The 24,015-nt window shown below is 47.9% G+C and overlaps 2 protein-coding genes across 5 annotated transcripts in view; one reads left to right on the top strand and one right to left on the bottom strand.

The window, feature by feature from the left end:
* The first annotated feature begins 1,653 nt into the window (after positions 1 to 1,653).
* RMDN3 (regulator of microtubule dynamics 3) lies at positions 1,654 to 21,005 on the top strand. Of its 4 annotated transcripts, none has more exons than XM_047738614.1 (13): positions 1,654 to 1,806; positions 2,155 to 2,348; positions 4,814 to 5,006; positions 5,440 to 5,583; positions 12,191 to 12,476; positions 13,255 to 13,357; positions 16,993 to 17,053; positions 18,715 to 18,790; positions 18,948 to 19,025; positions 19,258 to 19,356; positions 19,766 to 19,819; positions 19,940 to 20,020; positions 20,313 to 21,005. In XM_047738614.1, the coding sequence occupies exons 2-13, from the start codon at positions 2,162 to 2,164 to the stop codon at positions 20,364 to 20,366; spliced, it is 1,416 nt and encodes a 471-aa protein (XP_047594570.1). In that variant the 5' UTR covers positions 1,654 to 1,806; positions 2,155 to 2,161; the 3' UTR covers positions 20,367 to 21,005. The 4 variants fall into 4 exon arrangements, with proteins under 4 accessions (XP_047594570.1, XP_047594573.1, XP_047594572.1 ...); XM_047738616.1 differs by having other exon boundaries at positions 1,771 to 1,795; XM_047738617.1 differs by lacking the exon at positions 2,155 to 2,348 and having other exon boundaries at positions 1,658 to 1,806.
* Positions 21,006 to 22,441: 1,436 nt separating this feature from the next.
* RAD51 (RAD51 recombinase) overlaps positions 22,442 to 24,015 on the bottom strand; it is a 35,633-nt gene continuing 34,059 nt past the window's right edge. Inside the window, exons 8-10 of the mRNA XM_047738623.1 lie at positions 23,572 to 23,701; positions 23,264 to 23,385; positions 22,442 to 22,831 (exon numbers count right to left, since the gene is read on the bottom strand). Coding sequence (XP_047594579.1) covers positions 22,708 to 22,831; positions 23,264 to 23,385; positions 23,572 to 23,701 — 376 coding nt within the window. The 3' untranslated portion in view covers positions 22,442 to 22,707. The remainder of the gene's footprint in view (positions 22,832 to 23,263; positions 23,386 to 23,571; positions 23,702 to 24,015) is intronic.

Here is a 24,015-nt window from a genome sequence, read left to right as displayed (position 1 = left end):
GGGGCGCCTGGGTGGCTCAGTCATTAAGCATCTGCCTTGGGCTCAGGTCATGACCCCAGGATCCTGGGATCCATCCCTGCATCAGGCTTCCTGTTCCATGGGAAGCCCGCTTCTCCCTCTCCCACTCCCTCTGCTTGTGTTCTTTCTCTTACTTCGTCTCTCTCTGTCAAATAAATAAATAAAATCTTTATTTTTTAAAAAGATTTTATTTATTTATTTGACAGACAGAGATCACATGTAGGCAGAGGCAGGAAGAGAGAGAGGGGGAAGCAGGGCTCGCAGGACCCTGGGATCATGACCTGAGCTGAAGGCAGGAGCTTTAACCCAGTGAGCCCTCCAGGTGCCCCATAAATCTTAAAAAAAAACCAAAAAAACAAAAAAACTGCCAATTGTTTTACCAACAAAAACATAGGTTTATTCAGGGATAGCAGAGGTTTGTAATCCAGGACAAGAAAGCTACAGCAAAACCAGAGGCAAGTTCAACAAACAAAGGAGAGAAATGTTATTTTACGGAAAAGAAGGAGGAAGTTAGGAGGAGTTGTTTTGAACATCAATCCACTGGAGAGTAGCAAGAGTTAAAGGTGAGGATGGTTTTTCATAGGCTGAGTTGCAGGGGCAGCCGATTTATTTCAGGGGATGCAATGTACATCTTTTTCTGTGGGAGCCTGTCATTTATGATTCTCTACAGTTGAGATTCTTCTGTTAGGGGTCTGTAATTGACAATTCTTCCTGTAACTGACATTGAGTGGTATGGTTGCCCCTTGGTTTCCCTTTATTAATTTTCACAACGGGCACAGAAATCCTGAAGAATATAGATTTTTAAAAAAACAAAATGGTATCTGAACCAATTTAAGCAATTAGAGACGAACTCAAGTTTTAGCCTCACCCAAGTGCTTAAAATTTAGAGGAATGAATTTCATTTACATTCTGGAAATGAAAAAGCAGTTTATAATTCTGTTCTTGATCGAGGTATTACAGATAATGTAAGGTTTAAGATTTTTTTTTCTAAAGATTTTATTTATTTATTTGACAGAGAGAAATCACAAGTAAGCAGAGAGGCAGGCAGAGAGAGAGGAGGAAGCAGACTCCCTGCTGAGCAGAAAGCCCGATGTGGGGCTCGAACCCAGGACCTGGGATCATGACCTGAGCCGAAGGCAGCGGCTTAACCCACTGAGCCACCCAGGTGCCCCAGGTTTAAGATTTTTTAGTGCTGAGATTTGTCTCTGTTAGGTGAAAACTGGCCCTGGTGACTCCGGGACCTCTTGAAGGTAACCAATTTATTTATTTATCTGGTCTAATTTGAACTGCCAAGGGTGCTACTGTCTTGTACTCAGTAAATGCTAGGTTCTAGTAAAACTGCATAAGCAAATCAAGCCGAAATCAAATAGTGTCAAGGAAAGGTGGGGAGGGGGTGGTGTTTTCCAGAAGGACAACGGGTTATTATTCTAGGCAGAAGCGACAGCAGACGCAAAGGGAGAAAGACGTTCGTGAACAGCAGGAAACCTGGTGTGACTGGAGGGAAATGGAACCTCATCTGGCCAGCAGGGGTACTGGGGAAGCATCAGACCCATAAGTCTCCCAGCGTTCCTCCTCCCCACCTCCCTTCTTCCTCCTGGGTTCCCCTCTCCCGCTCCCTGCTGGCGCCGCCCCCTGGGAAAAGGTTGGGCGGAAACGGAGCCTAGAGCGGTCAATTTACTGCGCCTTCCCAACAGCGCGCGGGTCCGCTGGCGCGGCTTGATGACGTCACGCTCATTGACAGCGTGAGGCAGCAGCCGTGAGGGCTGCTTCCTTGGTTGTGAGCGGTCGGTAAGGGTCTGAGCTGGTCTGCTGCTGGGCCAGGTCGTCTTCCGAGGGCGCTGGGGGATGGCCTGGAGTTTGCAGCCGGGGCGGGGGGTTCGTTGTCTGCAGTGTCGTGGGGTTGGGGGCGGGGGTTGGAGGCCCAGAAACCTGACTCTGAGATCAGGGCTGCGGGTGTGCTGGAGGGGCGCCTGCGCCCAAGCTGGGTGAGAGGCACGTAGTCGGGCACAGGGATCTGGCGGAAACCTTAGGATCCGGATTGGGGTGAGGATGGGGTGGGGGTGGGAGGACCACGCTCACGAGTTTCTCTCCCCTTGTCCCCGGCCGCCCGCTCCCGGTGGTTCACGTGGGCTGCAGGTGCAGCATGTCTAGGCTGGGGGTCTTGGGCGGCGCCCAAGCCGGGTTGGGACTGTTGCTGGGCACCGCCGCGGGCCTTGGATTCCTGTGTGCGCTTTACAGCCAGCGGTGGAAGCGGACCCGGCGCCATGGCCACAGTCAAAGCCTACCTAACTCCCTGGGCTACACGCAGACCTCAGAGCCAGTACGCCAGGGTACGTCCCAGCGGTCCCCTGTGGCCACAGTCGTGGCTGACGGATGGGCCTAGGGTCCGGGCTGCCTTTAGTAGAGGCGGTGGGACGGGACAACGGAAGGGGTGCCTGAGAATTTCACTTTTCTGTAAAGTTTACTGTACTTTTTCTTGTAATCCCAGAAAAGCGTATTGTGAAAAGGCTGTTTAGCTTTAACTCTTAGTTCAGGCTGCAGTAGAGCTACATATATATATATATTTTTTTAAGATTTTATTTATTTATTTGACAGCGATCACAAGTAGGCAGAGAGGCAGGCAGAGAGAGAGGAGGAAGCAGGCTCCCTGCTGAGCAGAGAGCCCGATGTGGGGCTAGATCCCAGGACCCTGGGATCATGACCTGAGCCGAAGGCAGAGGCTTTAACCCACTGAGCCACCCAGGCGCCCGCTACGTATGTTTTTTTTTTTTAAGATTTTATTTATTTATTTGACAGATAGAGATCACAAGTAGGTAGAGACAGAGAGAGGGGGAAGCAGGCTCCCCGACGAGCAGAGAGCCCGATGTGGGGCTTGATTCCAGGACCCTGGGATCATGACCCAAGCCAAAGGCAGAGGCCTTAACCCACTGAGCCACCCAGGCGCTCCCCGCTACGTATGTTTTAAAGGCACTTGCTTAGTGTTGGGTAAAGGATTTAGTAAGTAGAGAAAAGAGTCCAAAATAAGGCAAAAGGGAAAACTAATCTTAGGGGAATTAAGTCTTGAGGCTTATGTATTAAATTATGTATTAGACTTTGAAGGGAACGTGGAGACCATCCAAGTTTGTTTGTTGTTTGTTTTTTAATCCTTAGGAGAAAATTGAGAGTCAAAAACTTTACTCAGGGTGTCACAGAGCAGTTAAGTGGTAGGATTGGGCCTGGTCACCTGGTCCAGAACTTGCACAGCATAGACGTGGGAGTGCATGTTTTGTAATTGAGGCAGAATGTTGCTGGAAGCCAGCCACAGCTGAAATGGGTAGTGCTTTTGTTTTTGTTTTGAAAACTTTTACCTTAAGTTGTTTGAGCAAAGCATCTTAGGCTGGTTCAAACCACTCTCCTCAGCTCAGGTGTGTGTAATGGAGAGGCATGGAGATCATGTCACCCTATGTTAATTGGGAATGAGTGTTTCTCTGATTACCAAATGCCAGATGGATTGGAAAAGTTAGTTTTAGAAGTCTTCAAAGAGTTATCCGTGTTGGTTGCAGCTGTTTGTCAGCATTTTATAACATGTTGGTAACCTAGTATTGCAAGAGTGCTTGTCTGTCCTTGTGGCTTATTTGTAATTTCTTAGCAGTAGGTGTTTGGAGAAAGCGGCAATGTTCCCAGAGATCTTTCTTTCTTCTTAAAAGTTTTTTTTTAAGTTTTATTTAAGTAATCTCTGCACCCAACATGGGGCTCGAACTCAATGATCCCAAGATCAGGAATCTCAGTCTCTACCAGCTGATTCAGCCGGGTGCCCCCCAGAGCTCTTTCTTGCTCTACATTCCTGAATAATATCGGGTGTGTGCTGTAATCCAGCCTAGACTCTCACTAGATGTCCTTGAACACATTTATGTTTGCCTGCACTGTGGGTCCTGCCTTCCTGGTTTCTCTACTGTTTTTACATTTTCCAGTCCAGTGGCCTTGGGGAGCTGCTATTTTATTAGCGTTTATTGTTGGAATTTACCCAGAGCTCCAATGAGGGCTCAGGAATGGTGTTTTTCCCATGGGGTGTGGGTGGGCTTTTCTCTTAGTAACTGTTCCTTTCTCTTTGCCCTTCTCTGATGATACTACATGAAGTCCTTGAGAGGATCAGAGTTTCTTTTGCTCTTTGTGAAGTGAAAGCCCAGAATTTGAGCTCCATTTTAGTTCTGCAGTGTGGCTGGTATTGACTGCCTCGTATTTGGGAACTAGATAGGTAAAGGATTTTGTTTTCCTTTTGCAGCGCAGGTGTCCTGCCTTCTAGGTACTGTGTTCTTTTTTTTGTTTTTTGTTTTTTTAAGATTTTTATTTATTTGACAGATCACAAGCAGGCAGAGAGGCAGGCAGAGACAGAGGAGGAAGCAGTCTCCCCCCTGAGCAGAGAGCCCAATGTGGGGCTCGATCCCAGGACCCTGGGATCATGGCCTGAGCTGAAGACAGAGGCTTAACCCACTGAGCCACCCAGGCGACCAGTACTGTGTTCTTGTCAGCATTTTATGTTACCTGCCGTGGGGTGTGGTACTGCTAAAGACTCTGGCGGGAAAACTTCTGCGGACAGAGGGGGCTCTTATGTAGAGACTGGGATCTTTTTTTTTTTTTCTTTGAATAGTTACTCGAAGACTTGTTAACAGGACTTAGCTGTGAACATTTACTGTCTGAGTCTCAAGGGTTTTGGTAAACTAAGCTCCAGTGAGAAGCAGGTGTTCTTAAATTGCAGGTTGAAGATCTCTTCCTCACCCTGTCCCCTGAGCGTCACTGTGTGTTGTCCTTCCTTCAGTGAGGCCTTTGCGGGCAGGCCCCGGGGAGGCTGGAGATGCTGTGGTGCTGGCCAGCATTCCGAGAGAAGGGCAGGAGGAGGTGCTGGAGCGCCTGGACTTCCTGCTGACCGGGCTGGCGGCTCTGCGGCGCGAGGTAGAGGAGCTGCGGAGCAGCCTGCAGGGCCTGGCTGGCCAGATCGTTGGGGAGGTCCGGTGAGTGATGCAGCCTTCCATCCCACTGCCCTCGGGCCCTCAGCTGCTCTCAGCCCCTGCAGCTTGCTCAGCCGAGCTGTGTCCTGGCCTTTGCTGCCGTCTCAGAGGCAGAAGCCAGTTGTATAGCTCCTCACATAACTGGCAGGGAAGCTGTATGCTTCGTACCTTGCCTTCTTCCATAAGTTCCATGGTGCTTTTGGGCCCCCCTCCTTTTGGTCTGTTGTAGCCGCTGACGTTCTTTATGCTGACTTAGCTGGGCTGCCGTGCGGGCTGGGCCCGGAGCTGTCCTTCTTGTTCTTCTGAGAGTAGAAACCCAGGATTTTCTGTGTTTGGCTCCTTACTGAGCATCATTAGTGAGAAGTTCCTTCGTGGAGGGAAACGACGGGCTGGCTGGGACCTAATGGCACCCTCTCTAAAGGGACCCGCCTTTCAGATCCCACATGGAAGAGAGCCAGAGAGTGGCTCGGCGGCGAAGGTTCCCGTTTGCCCGGGAGAGGAGTGACTCTACTGGGTCCAGCTCTGTCTACTTCACAGCCACCTCGGGAGCCACATTCACAGATGCTGAGAGTGAAGGCGGGTGAGTCCTTTCTCCTGGAGGCAGTTATGACTTCGGCCAGGTGACCTTTTGTAAAAGTGCGTTTTATCTATGGAAAATTCACACTGAGCTGCTGTCAGTAATCTTGGGCACAAGGTAAGGATATAAATGAATAAAATAAGGAATAGGTAAAACAAGAAAAACCATCCGCCTTATGTCGCTCAGGCAAATGAGATTTTTTTTTTTTTTTTTTTTTTTTTTTTAAGATTTTTCTATTGGGGCGCCTGGGTGGCTCAGCGGGTTAGGCCACTGCCTTCGGCTCGGGTCATGATCTCAGGGTCCTGGGATCGAGCCCCGCATCGGGCTCTCTGCTCAGCGGGGAGCCTGCTTCCTCCTCTCTCTCTGCCTGCCTCTCTGCCTGCTTGTGATCTCTCTGTCAAATAAAAAAAAAAAAAAAAAGATTTTTCTATTTATTTATTTGACAGAGAGAGATCACAAGCAGGCAGAGAGGCAGGCAGAGAGAGAGAGAGAGAGAGAGAGGGAAGCAGGCTTCCCGCTGAGCAGAGAGCCCGATGCGGGGCTCGATCCCAGGACCCTGAGATCATGACCCGAGCCGAAGGCAGTGGCCTAACCCGCTGAGCCACCCAGGCGCCCCGGCAAATGAGATATTAACAGTGCTTTTTGCTTACATCTGTCATTTTTCTCGGAGTTGGTTTTTTACGTAGCCATAATTTTTATTTTCATGTTTCCTGTAACAGTTGAGCATTTGGCTGTGTTATCACAAGAACTTTATAACTGTTGTTTCATGACATTATTTCCTTTACTCAGTGGCGGAGCCAGGTTTCCAGAGCCCTCTGAGCTCTGTGCTCCCCTCTCCTGGAAGCTCCTCTCTTCCCCCATGGGAGGCTTGCTCGTGCTCCCTTGCCATCCTCACAGGTGGGAGCTGTCTTGAATACGTAGTAGCCCAGCAGCTCTGCCCGTAGGCCTTACTGTGCGCCAGGACAGCAGGCAGGAGTCTGGTGGACAGCCTCTAAACATGCTCAGGCTAAGGGCTTTTTGATTTTAAGTCACTAGTGCCATTTTGAAACTTTGGTCTCAAGGATGGAGTCTGAATGAATTATCTTTGTTGTGGAGCTGGACACTGTCATTGGCAGCCTCTGCCCTTGTCTGCTGCTAGCTCCTCTGTGAGGTCTCGAGGCTGACCTTTTCCTCCCCAAGGAGAAGATTGGGACAGAAGCACTGGTTCAGCTGTAAACATGCATACAGCCATTCAGGGTGATCTTTGCAGCAATGTCCTTCTTCTTCTTCTTCTTTTTTTTTTTTTTTTTTTAAGATTTTATTTATTTATTTGACACAGAGACAGCGAGAGAAGGAACACAAGCAGGGGGAGTGGAGAGGGAGAAGCAGGCCTTCTGCTGAGCAGGGAGCCTGATGTGGGGCTCGATCCCAGGACCCTGGGATTATGACCTGAGCTGAAGGCAGACACCTTTTTTTTTTTTTTTTAAAGATTTTATTTATTTATTTGACAGAGGGAGCACAAGTAGGCCGAGAGGCGGCGGGGCGGGGGCAGGGGTGGTGGAAAGCAGGCTTCCTGCTGAGCAGAGAGCCCAATGCGGGGCTCAGTCCCAGGACCCTGAAACCATACCTGATCCGAAGGCAGAAGCTTAACCCACTGAGCCACCCAGGCGCCCCCCCGCCCCCCGAAGGCAGACACTTAACTATTGAGTCACCCAGGTATCCTAGCAATGTCCTTTAGCTGAAACACTTTATGATGGTAACTACTGTTTATTTTTCCTCTGGCAGACACCATGCCAAGCACTTTAGAGCCATTTCCTCACCTAATCCTCCCAGGGATCCTAGGAAGTAGGTGCTGCTCTTCTTCCTTTTCTTTCTTTCTTTTTTTTTTTTTTTTTTAAAGATTTTATTTAATTTGACAGAGAGAAATCACAAGTAGGCAGAGAGGCAGGCAGAGAGAGGAGGAAGCAGGCTCCCTGCTGAGCAGAAAGCCCGATGTGGGGCTTGAACCCAGGACCTGGGATCACGACCTGAGCCGAAGGCAGCGGCTTAACCCACTGAGCCACCCAGGCGCCCCTCTTCTTCCTTTTCTGACAGAGAGGCTTTTCTGCTCAGTGAGGCTCGATGCCTTGCCCAGAGTTACACAGCTATTAACTGCAGGCTCAGCGGTGCTCATCCGCAGGGGTTAGGGGGTCTGTGATCTATGGCATGGCTTGGTTGTGGGGGCACGGAAAGGCCTTTACGGGAAGACCTAGCCCATGGAGCCCTTGGGAGTTCTTCCCATGGACTGAGGGCTGCCACAGCTCACGGCCCAGGGAAGATCTACCCATGGCAGTATGATCTGTTCAGTACATCTTAAGAAATTTCAGCCTCATTCTGTTTGGGACAATATACTGTCCTGCCTCTCCTCATTTGGTTTCCTAGGAAAATGGAGAATAACAGTTCGCTCTTTTTCTATATTCCTGCCATTGGGGATCTGTCCTGGGTTTGATTATTGGTTGCCCAGGCTCCTCTTGCACAAGCCGTCTCGGTAAGAGCTCTAGTCCTCCCTTTGTGACTACTGTTGTCAGAGTTCTCTGATCCCTGTTACCTACATTGTCAAGGGCAAAAATGGAATTTGTATTTGGCATATCTGGAATATCTGGACTGAAGAGAAGGACAAAGTAATTGGTAGTGGGCCTTGAGACTTAAGGAGCATTTGTATGCAACCCATTCAAGCAGGTCACTTGGGTGGGAAACTTAACGTTTGTAAGAGGGTAGAACAGGAAAGGTCACAGCTCTGCCCAAAGTGATGTAGAACTCAGGGCCTTCAATGATGATTTCAAGAAGTTGTACAAGGGGTGCCTGGGTGGCTCAGTCGGTTGAGTGACCGAGTCTTGATTTTGGCTCAGGTCATAATCTCAGGGCCGTGGGATTGAGTCTGGGGTAGGGCTCTGTGCTCAGCGGGGAGTCTGCTCAGATTGTCTCCCTCTCCCTTTGCCCCTCCCCCTGCTTGCCTGTGCACATGGGCTCACTCCCTCTTTCTCCCTCTCCAGTAAATAAATCTTTTTTTTTTTTTGACAGAGAGAGAGAAATCACAAGTAGGCAGAGAGGCAGGCAGAGAGAGAGGGGAGGAAGCAGGCTTCCTGTGGAGCAGAGAGCCCGATGCGGGGCTCGATCCCAGGACCCTGAGATCATGACCTGAGCTGAAGGCAGAGGCTTTAACCCACTGAGCCACCCAGGCGCCCCTCCAGTAAATAAATCTTAAGAAAGAAAGTTGTACAAAGTTTGGGCAACAGTGAGAGCCAGAGGATTTAACCCGGGAAGCTTATAGGAGCTTCACTGCTTGAGGTGCTCACTGGGGCTGTGAAGGCCCTAAGGGCAAGGACAGGCTTATCAGCCACCTGATGGGATGAGAGGAAAGGTGGCTTTCTTAATTACGAGCAGACTCAGCCCAGGAGTGATCTGGAGGCATGTAGAAGCTGCTGGTGTGGTACGTGGTGGAGTTGGTGCAAGACTCCGGTTTAGCTGGCACTCTCTGGGGCAGTGCCCATGGTGAATAATTCTTTTTGTCATGGTCACTGCCATATAGGTCAAGGGGGAATTTGGGGAGGAGACCAAACTCTGGAATGGCTTTGAACTTGTGGGAGTGCTTCTTTGAGGGATGAAAAGCTAAGAACATTGAATAGCCTACTCCACCGAAAGCTGTATTCCCTTTTCTTCCACATAAAATAGCAACTTTGAGCTCCTAGGGGACTGACTGAATATGGCAGAGGCAGAGTCACTGTGTGGGTCCACAGGCTTGTTCCCTGAATATTGTACCAAACGTAACTTTACTTCTCTCCTGGTCAAAACCCAGCTTGCCCTCAAACACCAGCTCCTCCAGCAAGCCTTCCCGGGCATCCCAGCCAAAAAGATTGCCTGCAACCTCACTGCCACTCCTTCTTGGGCATTTATTACTTCATTTAGGTTGGTCTTATCTTCCCCACCACTGAGGGTCCCCTATGCCTGGTTGTCTTTGAATGCTTTAGCTCAGCCCCTCTAATGGGGCTTAGGAGGAGTCAAAAGAAGGAAACTTAATGATCGGAAGGGGATATGTGTGTAACTGAGTCCTTGATCACTGACTTGTGGGCTCTCCTCAAGGGGTAGAGTTGGGCGTCTCTGGCCTCCTTGCTCCGAAGGAGCCATGGGTTCTCTACCGTATGTGGGAACAATGTGTCCCACCCAAGGATACAGCTCCGAAGAGCCTTTTTAGAGGTCCTTGCCAGTCCCTGGCAGGTGTCAAAAGCCGTAAGGCATGTTAAACAAAGGGGACCATCCTTGCTCTGGTGGGTTTCTCCACGGGCTGGATTGGTGGTCTGACATGTGGGAGAGCATAATGTGAACATAGGGTCGCAGCCCATGTTGCTGTGGAAGGCCTGGAAGCTCACAGGACTGATGTCTGTGCTGAGGCAGCAGGTGTCTGGCCGCCCACTGCATGGCAGCCAGCGGGGTGCAGGTTAGCAAGGCAGAGCTCCCTGAAGTGGGGCTGAGGTGCCAAAAAGGCCTCCTCACTGTTCAGCCTCACTGGGGCCTCCCTGCCTCACTGGCTCCACCAGCTCTTACTCTGTGGGTGGCCCCGGAGTCCTTCCTGATCACTCCCATTCCTCAGCCACGTGAGCTCCCGGGAGAGAGACTGCTGATTGCTATTCACTAGAAGTGATCAGAGCAAGGGTCCCTCCCCGGGAGACTCCTGATTTGAACTCCTCATTGGAGGGAGTTCAGGCAATGGTGTCTCCCTTTCCTTCTAACAATAGGGTACAAGACTCTGTCTCCTTACCCCATATTAACCCATTTATCCATCATGCCTTTGGTCTGGCTGGGCTGAGTAGAGGCGCTGGTAGACTCTGATTTGATTTTCTCATTTGGGCAGGTTATTGTCCAAGGCTTCAGAATTGGTTGGGAGTCTGTCTAGGCTGCCTCTGTGTGGTCTTGTTCATCACCACTCAGGTTGGTTGTAAAACCTCTGCCACTTTTCCTGTGCCTCTAATTTCTAATGTTTCTCGTGCCCATTGCTAGAGGGGAAGGAACTTGGATAACATCTTAAAAAGCAAGGCGTAGCTAAAGTCAATACCCTACAGGTTCCTGGAGCCCTTTTTTAGATGAGTCTGGAAGCTCCTCTGTGAAGCAGCGGCACAGACTGGGAACTCGGTCTGTTTGCTTACTTGGTACCTTCTGGGTGGAGCCCGTCTCCTTGTTGTGTGTGGCTCTCTGGCCTACCACTTGCAGCCGTACTTGACGCTGTCTTGCGCTGTCTTGCCCTGTCTTTGTAGGTGCCTTTCTCATCTCTTCTTCAGGTCTGTTTTGTGCCAGCTCAGTATCCTGTCCCTGTCTTTCATTCTAGGATGGAGGAAGGCCTATCCCTAAGTGACCCTAAGATCTTCCCTGTGCTTCAGAACCTTCTGGCTCTGATAGAAGCTACTTTTCCTTCACTCAGGTCTGGAGGCTTCTCTGGTGTCTGCTTCTGGACCCTGGAAGTCTGACCTTGTCCTTTGCTCAGTTTTTGTCTGATTCAGTTGGCAGTTAGGGAGAACACCCTAATTTGCCCCCGGTGAAGGCTGAGATCCAACAGAAACGCGGCCTCCCCTTCAGTGAGTGCATCAAGGCAGGGGGTTCCAGGGACACGCCTGCCTGGCTTTTGGCGGCCCCAGAGAAATCTTCGCAGGCACTTCTGTTTCCGTCTTCCTCCTCTCCTGATTCCAGCTGCAAAGTGGCCTTTCCCCACCCCAGCAAGTTCCTAAGGTTTCCAAGGGCTACTCCTATTGTGGTTTAGGTTTGGTTGCTGACTTAGGACAGAGGTATACCGAGAATTGAGAAAGAAGATGTAGATATTTGGGCTGCCCGTGGCCTTGGAGGCTGGCACCCACCCATGTTGTTTCTGGCGGTGCTTTTGGCTGATAAGGCAAAAATGACCGACACACCCTTAGCCTGGTGAGCCGCCCAGCTCAGGAGATCAGCTCCACTTACATAATGGTTTTTATCTTAAGTATTTCTTTCTTTTTTACTTAAAAGAATGTATGCTCACTAAAGCAATCATACGTAATGTTAAAAAATAGAAAAACTTCCTTTAATTCTTCTACCATGAGATCTATTAGCAACATTTTGGTAAATTCCTTTCTAGGCTTCTTTCTAGCCTTCTGTTTTTTTTCTGATTCTCTGGCCGACTTGATCGCTTGCAGGGCGGGGATGGGGGTGGGGATCGTCTCATATTGACCCTGACTGCCCCAGTGCCCCCAGCTGGTCACTTTCCCTCCGGGATCATTTTGCCAGTCTGTGGTTCCCATAGGAAGCTTTCTCTGCCCCTATGTGCTAGAAATGGTTTTTACTTGGTGCTCCGGACAGCAGGAGTCCCTCTTTGTGGGTGGGAGGCAGCCCTAGAGCTCTGAGGCAAAATAAACTCCATTGGAGTTCCTGTGTGGCTCGGTGGGTTAAGCCTTTGCCTTTGGCTCAGGTCATGATCTCAGGGTCCTGGGATCAATCCCCGCAACAGGCTCTCTGCTCAGCGGGGAGCCTGCTCCACCCTGCCCCCACCCCGCCTGCCTGTCAAATAAAATCTTAAAAAAAAAAAAAAAAAAGAATCTCCCTTGACCCTGTCACTTCTGTTTCTCTGCCCCAGTTATACCACAGCCAATGCTGAGTCTGACTATGAGCGGGACTCTGACAGAGAAAGTGATGATGGGGAAGATGAAGTGAGCTGTGAGACTGTGAAGATCGGGAGAAGGGACTCTCTGGACCTGGAGCTGGAGGTGGCATCAGGCCCGGTGGCCGGAGCCCTGGACACTGCAGGCTCCCTGGGCCTGGAGGATGTGCTGCCCCTCCTGCAGCAGGCGGATGAGCTGCACCAGGGCGGCGAGCAGGACAGGCGGGAGGGCTTCCAGCTGCTGCTCAACAACAAGCTGGCGGTAAGGCTCCGGCAGTCTGTCTGCCCGCACTGGCCCCACAAGCCCTGGGAGTGGGGGAAGGCCGGTGGCGCTTACAAGCCTGCCGGAGGCCATAGGAAGGGAAAGCGGGGGTGAGCTGGCTGCTTCTGCACGCATCCCCCAGACTTGCATGTCCTGTGGGCCTGGGTGTACCGCCTGCCCCGAGCCGCCTCCCCACAGCCCTCTGCCTCCTAGAGAGCTGTTGCAAAAGAGCTCTACCACTCAGAGTGGAGAGAAGTGTGAAAAGAACTGGAATATTTTTTTCCTCTTCTATTTCCCTTGTGGCAGAGCCTAAGCTGCTTGCCCTACTTGAAGTTTCCATCACGAGTGACAAGTGTGGAGGTCACTCAACCACAGTTCCCTTTTCTGGTTCACTGCAAGGATTTATGCACACCCAGGTATAAATGTCCCAGAGTTAGAATGTTTCCTTTTCTTGGGAAATGTGAGAATTCACATTTTTCATTGTGTCAGCCAGACTCATTGTGTCGCATTTCGTGTTGGAGTTGAGCTTTGCTCCTCACAGTGTGCCCTCACTCGGAGGCTTCTGCCAGCTACTGGGCAGAGATGACGGATCACCGACCGGTCAGCTAACTGCGGGTGGGGGCGCGTCGGGGCGGAGGGCTGTGCATAAGGCTGGCCTGACGTCTGTGTATAACACACTGGCTTGGAAACTAAAACCTAGGGCTTGGGTAGAAGGCCAGAGCCCCAGTTCTCTGCAGCTGAAGAAGAGGGGTCTCATCCCTCCCTCTCTGGTCTACAGTATGGAAGCCGGCAGGACTTTCTCTGGCGCCTGGCCCGGGCCTATAGTGACATGTGTGAGCTCACTGAAGAGGTGAGCGAGAAGAAGTCATATGCCCTAAATGGTAAGTGCTGACAGATTCCTGATGGGAAGGTGACTGATTCTGGGGCTGAGCTGGTCCATCTGTTTGGGGCTCAGGGGAACCACCAAGATAATAGGCTGTCAGGATAGTGGTGGCTCAGTTATTCACTGGGGACAAACTCGGGTTCCCAGGGACTTCTGCTTCCTTTTTTAGACAGTGGTCACTGCTTCCCTGCACATTGTGATTAATACCGGGGCAAATGTTTTTAGGGGTAGCTGTAGCATACTTGGATAATTGTTCTCACTCCCCACCTGCAGGAGAGGGCAAAGCCTGTTTTCTTAATCTGAAAGGTTTTTTTTTTTTTTTTTTGCTGCTGCTTAGGAATCTGGTTTGAGTTATGGAGCCTTTGAGGCAGGTGTTCTCTGAGAGTATCAGCAGACTATGTTTGGTGAGAGCCTGTGAGCAGCGGTTTGGAAGAATGCTGCTAGCTTAGGAGTCCTTGGGATCTACTTAAAAACTGTTGCCAAAGTCTGTGTCTTGGCGGATAGGGTGCATATGAATGATGCCAAACTCAGGGCTTGTCCCAATCTGTCATGTCACTGAGAATCCTGGGACTTTGAAAAATGACTGGTTTTGTGGGGAAGATGGGTCCTGCCTACCCACACACAAGTCGGGTACTGTCCATGGGCTTCTAGGTCTTGTGTTTCAGTTAGATACCTAAAGTTAACTTTCCAAAGTGGATATGTCTACCTCCTCACTTAGACACATCGAATCTTTGCTAATGTAGAATCTGACAATACCTCAAGGTCATTGTTTCAAGCATTTGTAGAATTGTCAGTATAGAAAGAACAGGTCAGTTGAGTTGAATGTTTATTGAGGCAAATCATCAGAAAAATCTCCAGGTTTTAACAGAAGGTGCTTAATTACTTTTTGCTTCTTTCTTTTCAAAAGTTTCTGTGTTCCCTCCTAAATTTGAGGTAAGGATTCTGATGAGCTTTTGGGCTGGTATTTGGACTCCTTGGTACCAACAAGAATCTTTCCTTTCGATTGTTGATTTTTATTTTTTTTTTTAAGATTTTATTTATTTTAGAGAGCGTGAGCAGGGTTGTGGGGGGGTGGGGAAGAGAGAGGGAAATGTGGAGTCCAGCATGGGACTTGATCTCACCACCCTGAGATCATGAGCCAAAAACCAAGAGTTGAAGCTTAACCCCAGCACCCCCATTGATCATCACTTATTAGTACAGTGGCCAGCATGAAACCTAAAAGTGGAGGTAGGGTGATGGTTAGAGCAGCCATTGTCAGTGCTCTGGTCTGATCTGCAGAGCTTGGACCCCCTGTGCAAGTCTGCTCCTGCTGAACGACAGATGGAACAGCCTTGGAAGCCCTAGAATTTGGCTTTTTAGGACCATCCTTCATGGTCCTTTCCATTTTGTTCTATCTCTAAAAGTTGGAGCACCAAGAGGCAGCCATTCTGTGGGATCTTATGTGGTATCTTTTTACTCCTCTGTCTAGCTTGGCAGGAAAGAATGCTCAGCTCTTACTTTCTAGTAAGAGCGGATTTTTTTCTTTGCCCACTTCAAAGCACTGAGAGACAATGTCCCTCATGGATGGGGCGATACACAGTCATTGTTTAAAAAGGGGAGGTTGGAGTGCCTGGGTGGCTCAGTGGGTTAAAGCCTCTGCCTTCAGCTCGGGTCATGATCTCAGGGTCCTGGGATCGAGCCCCACATCGGGCTCTCTGCTCAGCGGGGAGCCTGCTTCCTCCTCTCTCTCTCTGCCTGCCTATCTGCCTGCTTGTGATCTCTGTCCAATAAATAAATTTAAAAAAGGGGGGGGGAGGTTAAGCTGCAGGGGGTGGAGAGGGGGTTGGCGGTGGCGTTTCTCATCAGCCAACTTAAAAATGTATTTGTTGGATATACAACATCTTACTGTTGTTACTATCATTTAAACATGAGGAAACCTTTCACATCAGCCAGACTATCACCTCAACCCATTACTTTTGCCCCATCTTCTCCACATTCCCTTTGAAGTGCTCTCCATTTTAATCAAAGAAGTCCCATTTGGCAGTGTGCTCTTTTCTCCAGTATTGTAGGCATGATGTTCCTCAGCTAGAAGGCTCCAGACTACATGACTGCATAGGAGATCCTTGTCAAGAGCTTTCATGTGTGTAGGCCTTGATTTGTCAGTCTTGGTGCTTTGGAAACTAAATGAATGTCATTTCTGGTCAGACATTCGGCTCTGGTGAGGAGTTTTGGCATAGAGATGCGATTGTTTTTAGATCACAGTCTTCTGAGAATTTGATCAAAAGGCAAGGTAGACCCTCTCCTCAATAAAATACACATGCACCTAAATTTTTATACAACTTCAGAGGCATTCATGGACACCCTAGAGCATGCCTATACCCCCCTAGGATAAGGTCTCTTTTGTTTGTTTATTTGACAGAAATCACAAGTAGGCAGAGAGGCAGGCAGAGAGAGAGAGAGGAGGAAGCAGGCTCCCTGCTAAGCAGAGATCCCGAGGCGGGGCTCGATCCCAGGATCCTGGGATCATGACCCGAGCTGAAGGCAGAGGCTTTAACCCACTGAGCCACCCAGGCGTGCCAACCATTGGGTTCTTTTATGTTTAAAATACTTTGAGGGACACCTGGGTGGCTCAGTTGTTAAGCATCTACCTTCAGCTCAGGTCATGATCCTAGGGTCCTGGGTTTAAGCCCCACATTGGGCTTCCTGCATGGTGGGAAGCCTGCTTCTCCTTCTCCCACTCCTGGGCTTCTGTTCCCTCTCTCGCTGTGTCTCTCTCTGTCAAAAAAATAAATAAAATATTGGGGTGCCTGGGTGGCTCAGTGGGTTGAGCCTCTGCCTTTGGCTTGGGTCATGATCTTCGGGTCCTAGGATCGAGCCCCGCATCAGACTGTCTGCTCAGCGGGGAGCCTGCTTCCCCCTCTCTCTCTGCCTGCATCTCTGCCTACTTGTGATCTCTCTCTCTCTGTCAAATAAGTAAATCTTAAAAAAAAAAAATAAATAAACTCTTAAAATGCTTTGAGGGATGCCTGGGTGGCTCAGTCAGGTGAGTGTTGGACTCTTGGTTTTGTTTTGTTTTTTTAAAGATTTATTTATTTGGCAGAGAGAGATCACAAGTAGGCAGAGAGGCAGGCAGAGAGAGAGGAGGGAGCAGGGAGCCCGATGAGGGGCTCCATTCCAGGACCTGGGATCATGACCTGAGCTGAATGCAGAGGCTTTAACCCACTGAGCCACCCAGGCGCCCCAGACTCTTGGTTTTGGCTCAAGTCATAACCTCAGGGTTGTGAGGTCGAGCTCCACATGGGGCTCTCCGCTCAGAACATTCTCTGCTTGAGATTCTCTCTCCTATCCCCCAATGCTTGGACAAACAAAAAAACCCCAAAACTCCAACAACTTTGAACACATCAGGTGGGTGTTATAAAAAGAAGGTAATTGGGCAGTTGACGAGAGAGATAGGGAAAAGAATGAGGTAAAGCCGAAGTTATCCCTGGGAAGCTATTTGTAGCTTTTCATTCTGCTCAAATTCAAAATTATGCCAGACAAATCCAGGTTGGGTAGGGATTGGTAAGGGCTAGAGCAGTCATTCTCGCCACAGCCCCTCATGTCGAAGTCTGCATGGGAGCGCTTATGAACTCAGAATCACCTTTGTCCCTACAGGAAAAGAAGAAGCGGAGGCTGCCCTGGGGAAGGGGGATGAGAATGCTGAATGTCACCAGTGGTAAGAAACCCCTGCAGAGTCCTGGAACGAGCTAGCATGAGTTAGAGAGCCATTTCTCTGCCTGAGGAAACAGAAGAGGGAGCTCTGGCCTTTATTATCATATGGCTGGGCCTAATCCAAACCAGGGACTCAGGGGAGTTTTCACTGGAAAGTGCTCTGGGAGTGAGGCAAGGGGGAATTCGAAGATCTGCTGTTGTTGGGGCTTAGAGAAATGCGTAGCTTTTTAAGAGTCATCCTTGCTACAAAATGTGTGGGTTCTTGGCTCTTCAGGGAGGGTGGCTCCCGTGTCCTGCACAAGCTCTTTTTTCCCCTGACTGCAGTCCCTGGCTGGTGGTAGACTTTGGCTTCTTTGCTTGGCTTGCATGAGTTAAAATGAATGTGAGCTCAACCCCAGGAAGTTTAGTTTATTACCTTACAAAAACATCAGCCCTGCTTTTGTTGTCTCCTGAGAGGCAAAGTTCTGCCAACTTCCATGGGTTAAGGCCAACTCATGTCCTGGGGCCTGGTTCCAGCACCTCAGTTTTATTGAAAATTCCCTTCTCACCTCTCCTTTGCTTTCCATATTTCTGTCCTAAGATTGTCTCTGCAAGAGCTCTTCTCAGAGGCCAGGTCATTGCCACTTCTCTGGATTTCCTTGGGGCTCCTGGACGCCCAAGGATGGAAACTGGTCTTACACTTTATTCTTTTTTTTTTTTAAGATTTTATTTATTTGTCAGAGAGAGAGGAGAGCGAGCGAGCACAGGCAGACAGAGTGGCAGGCAGAGGCAGAGGGAGAAGCAGGCTCCCCGCCAAGCAAGGAGCCCGATGTGGGACTCGATCCCAGGACGCTGGGATCATGACCTGAGCCGAAGGCAGCTGCTTAACCAACTGAGCCACCCAGGCGTCCCGTTACACTTTATTCTTAAGGAGTGGCTTTTTGGAGGAAATACAGAAACGAGCCTCTGGAAATGTTAGATAGAAATCCCTCCCTGCCACCCCAGTATTTGTTGAATATATGAAAAAGCACCTTGGGTCTCTAGACACTCATTTAATGTCAGCTGTGCTTCTAGAAACAATGTGGGGGGATAGGGTAGTGAGGCCTTTGTTTTTGAAGACAGAAGATGGGAAGCTGGGGGTTTTGTTCCCCATGGAAGGAAGGATGTGGACTTTCTTCCTCTGCTTCTCTTGGTTCCCAAATTAACATTAGAATTTCGTAGAGTATCTATCCCATCCTAGTTTGTCCTGGAGTATAGCTTCCGAAGGACATGCCTGTATGCTTTTAAAGCCAATGAGACCTTTTAGTGTCTGCTCCAGAGATAAGAACCAATGTACTTAGGTCCCTTACATTTTGATGCTGATTATTAGAGATCTGCTTTTTAAGTTTTTATGACCCCTAATGGTTATTTATAGGGGGAAACTTGTGGAGACTTGGACTGAGACACTGCCTAAATGTTAAGTATGAGAAGTTGACTGGTGGACCCCACTTTTTTATACCTAGCATACTTTGGAGAATTGTGAGCCTACAACTGTTTGCTAAAGAATGTGAACTAGGACCACAGATCTGTGAAAAGAGGAATTTTGTACATACAGAGATGCTGTTTTCAGCTTTACTTGAGGGGTTGGGGGCAGTGGATGGGAAGCCCATTCCTTGTCCCCGAGCTTGCTACGGCTTTCCCCCTTAGGTACGCGGTGCTCTGTGGTCAGCTGGCTGAGCATGAGAGCATCCAGAGGCGCATCCAGAGTGGCTTTAGCTTCAAGGTGAGGAAAGGCTTCTCTTCCTTCCCTGGTGCTGCTCTAGTCCAGATTCCTTGCTCTTCCCTTGCTCCTTGCAAAACGTGTTCCTATAGTCTCTACGACTTGTTCTTCTTCCTTTAGCAACTCTGATGTCAATTTATATTTACATTTCCCCCCTCAGGAGCATGTGGACAAAGCCATCGCTCTCCAGCCAGAAAACCCTATGGCTCACTTTCTCCTCGGCAGGTGGTGCTACCAGGTAAGCTGCCTTCTGGGGCACCTGGGTGGCTCAGGTGGTTAAACTCCCTACTCTTGGTTCTGGCTTAGGTCGTGATCTCGGGGTCGTGAGACTGAGCCTCTGTCAGGCTCCAAGCTCAGCAGGGAATCTGCTTGAGAGTCTCTTTCCCTCTGCCCCCTGCCCTCCTCAGTTTTCTCTCTCTCAAAAACAGACCACATTTTTTTTAATTCACACTTGGATCTTTTGGTGGCAGGTCTCTCACCTGAGCTGGCTAGAAAAAAAAACTGCTGCAGCTTTGTTTGAAAGCCCTCTCAGTGCCACTGTGCAGGATGCCCTCCAAAGCTTCCTGAAGGTATTGGGAAAGAAGGGAGGGATTTCTGGTAGGTTGCGATTTTAGGCTTGCCTGTTGAAGGAAAAAGAACCACCTGGACAGCTTATAAAAATAGAGTTCCCCAGGCCAGGACTGGAAAGCTCTATTTATTTATTTTATTTTATTTTTTTTAAGATTTTATTTATTTATTTGTTAGAGAGAGAGCATGAGCACAGGCAGACAGAGTGGCAGGCAGAGGGAGAAGCAGGCTCCCCGCTGAGCAAGGAGCCCGATGTGGGACTCGATCCCAGGACGCTGGGATCAAGACCTGAGCCGAAGGCAGCCGCTTAACCAACTGAGCCACCCAGGCGTCCCTGGAAAGCTCTATTTAATAAACTTCAGCCTGACTTGAATTTGGTAATTCCCTGAAATGCCTTGTTTCCTTTTCTAGGCTGAAGAACTACAGCCAGGATTTTCTAAAGCAGGGAGGGTATATATTTCCAAGGTAAACTCAACTGCTTTTTTCAACGTAGATGAAATTACATGTTGATATATTATGGGAAGTCCTGAAAGTTCAGTTTCCTGGTGGCGTTTCTCCCAGGTTTTCACTGTTGTCTCTTCTCAGTGCTACAGAGAACTAGGAAAAAACTCTGAAGCTAGACAATGGATGAAGTTAGCCCTGGAGTTGCCAGATGTCACCAATGAGGTAATACTTTGAAGAGCTTCTCTAATACTAGGTTCCATTATTGAATCATTTGAACTTTTCCAGGGAAGAAAATCTTCCCTTGAGGTTTTATTTTCCCTATAAAAGAGAGTTTACACTTTTGCATGTAGTGGTCTTTGTATATATCTCACCTTGGGGAGGAGGCAGATTTCATAGGCTGCAAGCTATTTTGGGAAGGTCGGTTAAAGACTGATAACAGAGCTCAGAAGGGAAGTTATCAGTGGTTTGGGAGTTGGCTTAGATTTTTGAGGCCTAGTCTTTCTTGTCTCCCTAGGATTCAGCTTTCCAGAAGGACTTGGAAGAACTGGAAATAATTTTAAGAGAATAATCACATTTCAGTGGCCTTCATGACTTGAGGGAGACTGCCCTGCTTAGATCATCAGGAATCTAAGACTGCTTAAGTGATGGTCCTGACTCCTGGGTCTGACTGGTATCCATAACCATTCCCCAGTTTCTTTCCCACTGCCCACTGGTTAATTTATTCTAGTCCCTTATTTTATCTGAAATTGGGGAAGTACTTAAGGCCTGGATTTCTATACTTGTCTTAAGTGAATTCTTGAAAAATCAAGAGTTATATATATATACATATATATATATATATATAGCACTGACAGCTGCCTTCAGCCTACTGATGAGGTAGGTGAACTTCAAAGAGCTCTAAGAACAAAACAGAACTTGTACTCGCTAATCTTTTCTATCAATATTTAAAACCAAACTATATCGTTCTTATACCCTATCAGGGTAAAAGGAAAGGTCAGGGCAGCCCATGGATATTGCCCTCTTATCTATCATGTGGATTCTAACTGTATTCCTGGGCTGAGGAGCTGAACCACTGCACTTCCAGAGTCCCGGCAGCTTTTGGAAGGACACCAGTGCATAAGGCTTATGAGACTGTGAAACAATGATCTTAAGGAGTTGCCTGGAATCTATTTTGGTATAAACCTGAAATAAACCAAATTTGACTATATTCCCCTTATGTTTGCCATCCGCTTTCTTGCTTGACATTTCTGTAATTGTTTTCTACTACTGAAACTACTGCAGACAAACAGAAAAATAGCACCAAAAAGTTTAAACTCTTGGGTTTTTAGTTATGTACAACCCAGAGAGCTTCTTTTAGCCTAACAAGGCCTATTCCAACTGTTTTACTCTTAGGGCTAACAGCACAAAGCATAATCTCACCTGATAAACTAATTCACCTATAAGAATAATTGAGGTAAGTTTATAGGACTTACATGCTTTTATATAAGAACCAAGCTTCCATTCCAGATTCTGTCACCCTGGCTTACTCTACCATCCCAGGTTTGTTATGTGGTATAGAAATGAAAGACAAGACTGGAGAGGTACTCCATTCTTTAAGCAAAGCTGCATTAAATTGACTGTCTTCCTATCTCCCTAAATACAGTAGGATCAACACAGCAACAGCAGAGATTTTCTGTGCCTTTCCTCCCAGTACTAGCTGCCAGGCCCTCTGAATTTCAAAGAGCTGGTTAAAAGCCATCCTGAGTATAAGTCTGAAAGAGAAGGGGAGGATGATCTCAATTCCCTAAAGTAGAATAATCCGGACAAATATCAGGGCTCTACAACATAAGACTCATAAAGGCCATTGGAAAGTCATGGGATATTCATCTTGTAATAATCTCTATTAGCCTGAAGGATAATTACCAACTGAATATATGACTTCCCTTTAAAATTTTCAATTTTATTTATTTATTTTTTTTAAGATTTTATTCATTTATTTGTCAGAGAGAGAGGGAGAGAGATCGAGCACAGGCAGACAGAATGGCAGGCAGAGGCAGAGGGAGAAGCAGGCTCCCTGCCGAGCAAGGAGTCCGATGTGGGACTCGATCCCAGGACGCTGGGATCATGACCTGAGCCGAAGGCAGCTGCTTAACCAACTGAGCCACCCAGGCATCCCTAAAATTTTCAATTTTAAAGCAATAGAAACTGATCACTCAAGTGCCAAAAGTTATTTTGAAGGTCCTATCTTGAAATATTCAGTTTATACAAGAACAGCTCCTGTAAACAGCACAAATAACTGCTTTATTAGCAGCTCTACACTAAATCTACTTAAAGAGCCCCTAAATGCTTAAGATTCCAAAATTATCTTGAGTTACTCTTGGCAATTAAAAACCCAAGCAAGCAGACAGTTGGATGGCTGGTGTTCCAGTAGGCCTGCCCCATAGCCCTTAACTAAAAAATTCTTACATAATTCAGGCAAACTAACTTAAACTGTTTCTGACTGACGAGAGTTTTATCGGCAGAAAAGAACCACTTTCTTTGCCACACAGGCATTTCAACATTATTCGAACAGTGAGAGAAGAATCCAGTCTCCCCAGCTTATGTCTGCAAGAAAACTAAAGATTGTCCAGTAGACAACCATTACTCCCGAGTCAACCCAAGGCACTATGTCAAAGGTATTCTTTTACTGCCCTTGAAATAATTCACAAAGAAATTAATACACTCCAGACGGAATAAACATTTCAGATCAGTTTGTGACTACTGACCTTGTCTCCTGTTTACACCATCAGAAAAGCTGATACAATAGCTGTTTTTCCAGAAGCCCTTTTCTGGCAGTCAGAACAGGAAGAAGCCTATGAAGAACCCCAGGGAGCAGTCCTCTCCATCAGGCTGTAGCACTTGAGGTTTATCACAGGAAAAACCTCAATGTTTCAGTCTTTGGCATCTCCCACTCCATCTGCATTGATGGCAAACATAGCTTCAGCTTCAGGAAGACAGGGAGAGTCGTAGATTTTGCAGATTCTGGTTTCCCCTCTTCCTTTCCTCAGATACAGTCTGACCAAAAAAACCGACAAAGTTACAGTTTAAAAATCTTTGTCTTATTTATAGTAGCTCTAGATTTTTTTTCAGACCTATATACTTCCTAGGACTCTGGGGAATCTTTCTGTATCCCCTAGGGGCATTTCCAACTTGGAGGAATCCACTCCTACCCTGCTTCCAACTTTAGTGGATTTTTCATATTGAAACAATTACTTTCTTAATAATGAGGGAGAGGCATATCCTTCATATGCAGTCTTGCATATCTGAGGGCTTTTAATTCCTTTATAAACTGAAAGCAAACATATGCACTAATTAGACCATGACAATTAACGTTTAACAATGACTCCTGTGGTAGCATTGACTGGATTTAAATGGAAATTCAGATCTTCACGTCCACTTCAGTTACTATGACATTCTAAGACAAAGTCACCTATCTGTTCACTTTACCTGGTTGTTGAAGCGTGAGCAATGATATTTCCTCCAATAGGTTTTTTAGGATCTGCGGCAAACATGGCTGCTCCATCCACTTGGGCTACCACCTGGTTGGTGATTACCACTGCCACACCAAACTGATGGAGAAAGGATAAATGTCATTTTTTGTGGCCATTCAAAGGACCTTACTGCTGCCACCCCTTCCCCCACAAAGTAATGAATGATTAATACACCTCTTCCTATCTGGGAAACCAGGCCCTGATGTTCTGGCCTCCCAGTGAGGCCCCTGAAAATTAGGCATTCTCTGTCCCGATACACCTTACCTCATCAGCAAGTCGCAGAAGCATTCGCAGAAACCTGGCCAAGTGCATCTGCCTGGCTGAAAGCTCCCCTCGACCTGAATAGTCCGTTCTGTACAGGGCAGTGGCACTGTCTACAATGAGCAGCGCATACCTACAGGGAACAAGGACTCTATGAAGCTTATTTCTAGCCTGTGTCAGATTATGTTCCCTTCCTCGCTACCTTAAACTTTCATATTCAGCTATACTCGTATATAAATGTTTTATTATTTATTTTAAAAAGATTTTTATTTTATTTATTTGACAGAGATCACAAGTAGGCAGAGATAGGCAGAGAGGGGTGGGGGAAGCAGGCTGCCTGCTGAGCAGAGAACCCGATTCGGGGCTTGATCCCAGGACCCTGGCAGAGGCTTTAACCTGCTGAGCCATCCAGGCGCCCCTATAAATGTTTTATTAAAACAATTTTTA

Source organism: Lutra lutra, chromosome 7 (assembly GCF_902655055.1).
Source record: "Lutra lutra chromosome 7, mLutLut1.2, whole genome shotgun sequence".
Taxonomy (NCBI): Eukaryota; Metazoa; Chordata; class Mammalia; order Carnivora; family Mustelidae; genus Lutra; species Lutra lutra.
Note: the sequence above shows the minus strand (reverse complement) of the source record. Positions and strands in the feature narration are given on the sequence as shown.

What these genes read in the sequence shown, in the direction of transcription:
- RMDN3 (XM_047738614.1), top strand. Translation starts at nt 2,162, where the DNA reads ATGTCTAGGCTGGGGGTCTTGGGCGGCGCCCAAGCCGGGTTGGGACTG. An exon ending in GATGCTGAGAGTGAAGGCGG is followed by an intron (nt 5,584 to 12,190) that starts GTGAGTCCTTTC and finishes TCTCTGCCCCAG; the next exon opens with TTATACCACAGCCAATGCTG. An exon ending in TGCCAGATGTCACCAATGAG is followed by an intron (nt 20,021 to 20,312) that starts GTAATACTTTGA and finishes TTGTCTCCCTAG; the next exon opens with GATTCAGCTTTCCAGAAGGA.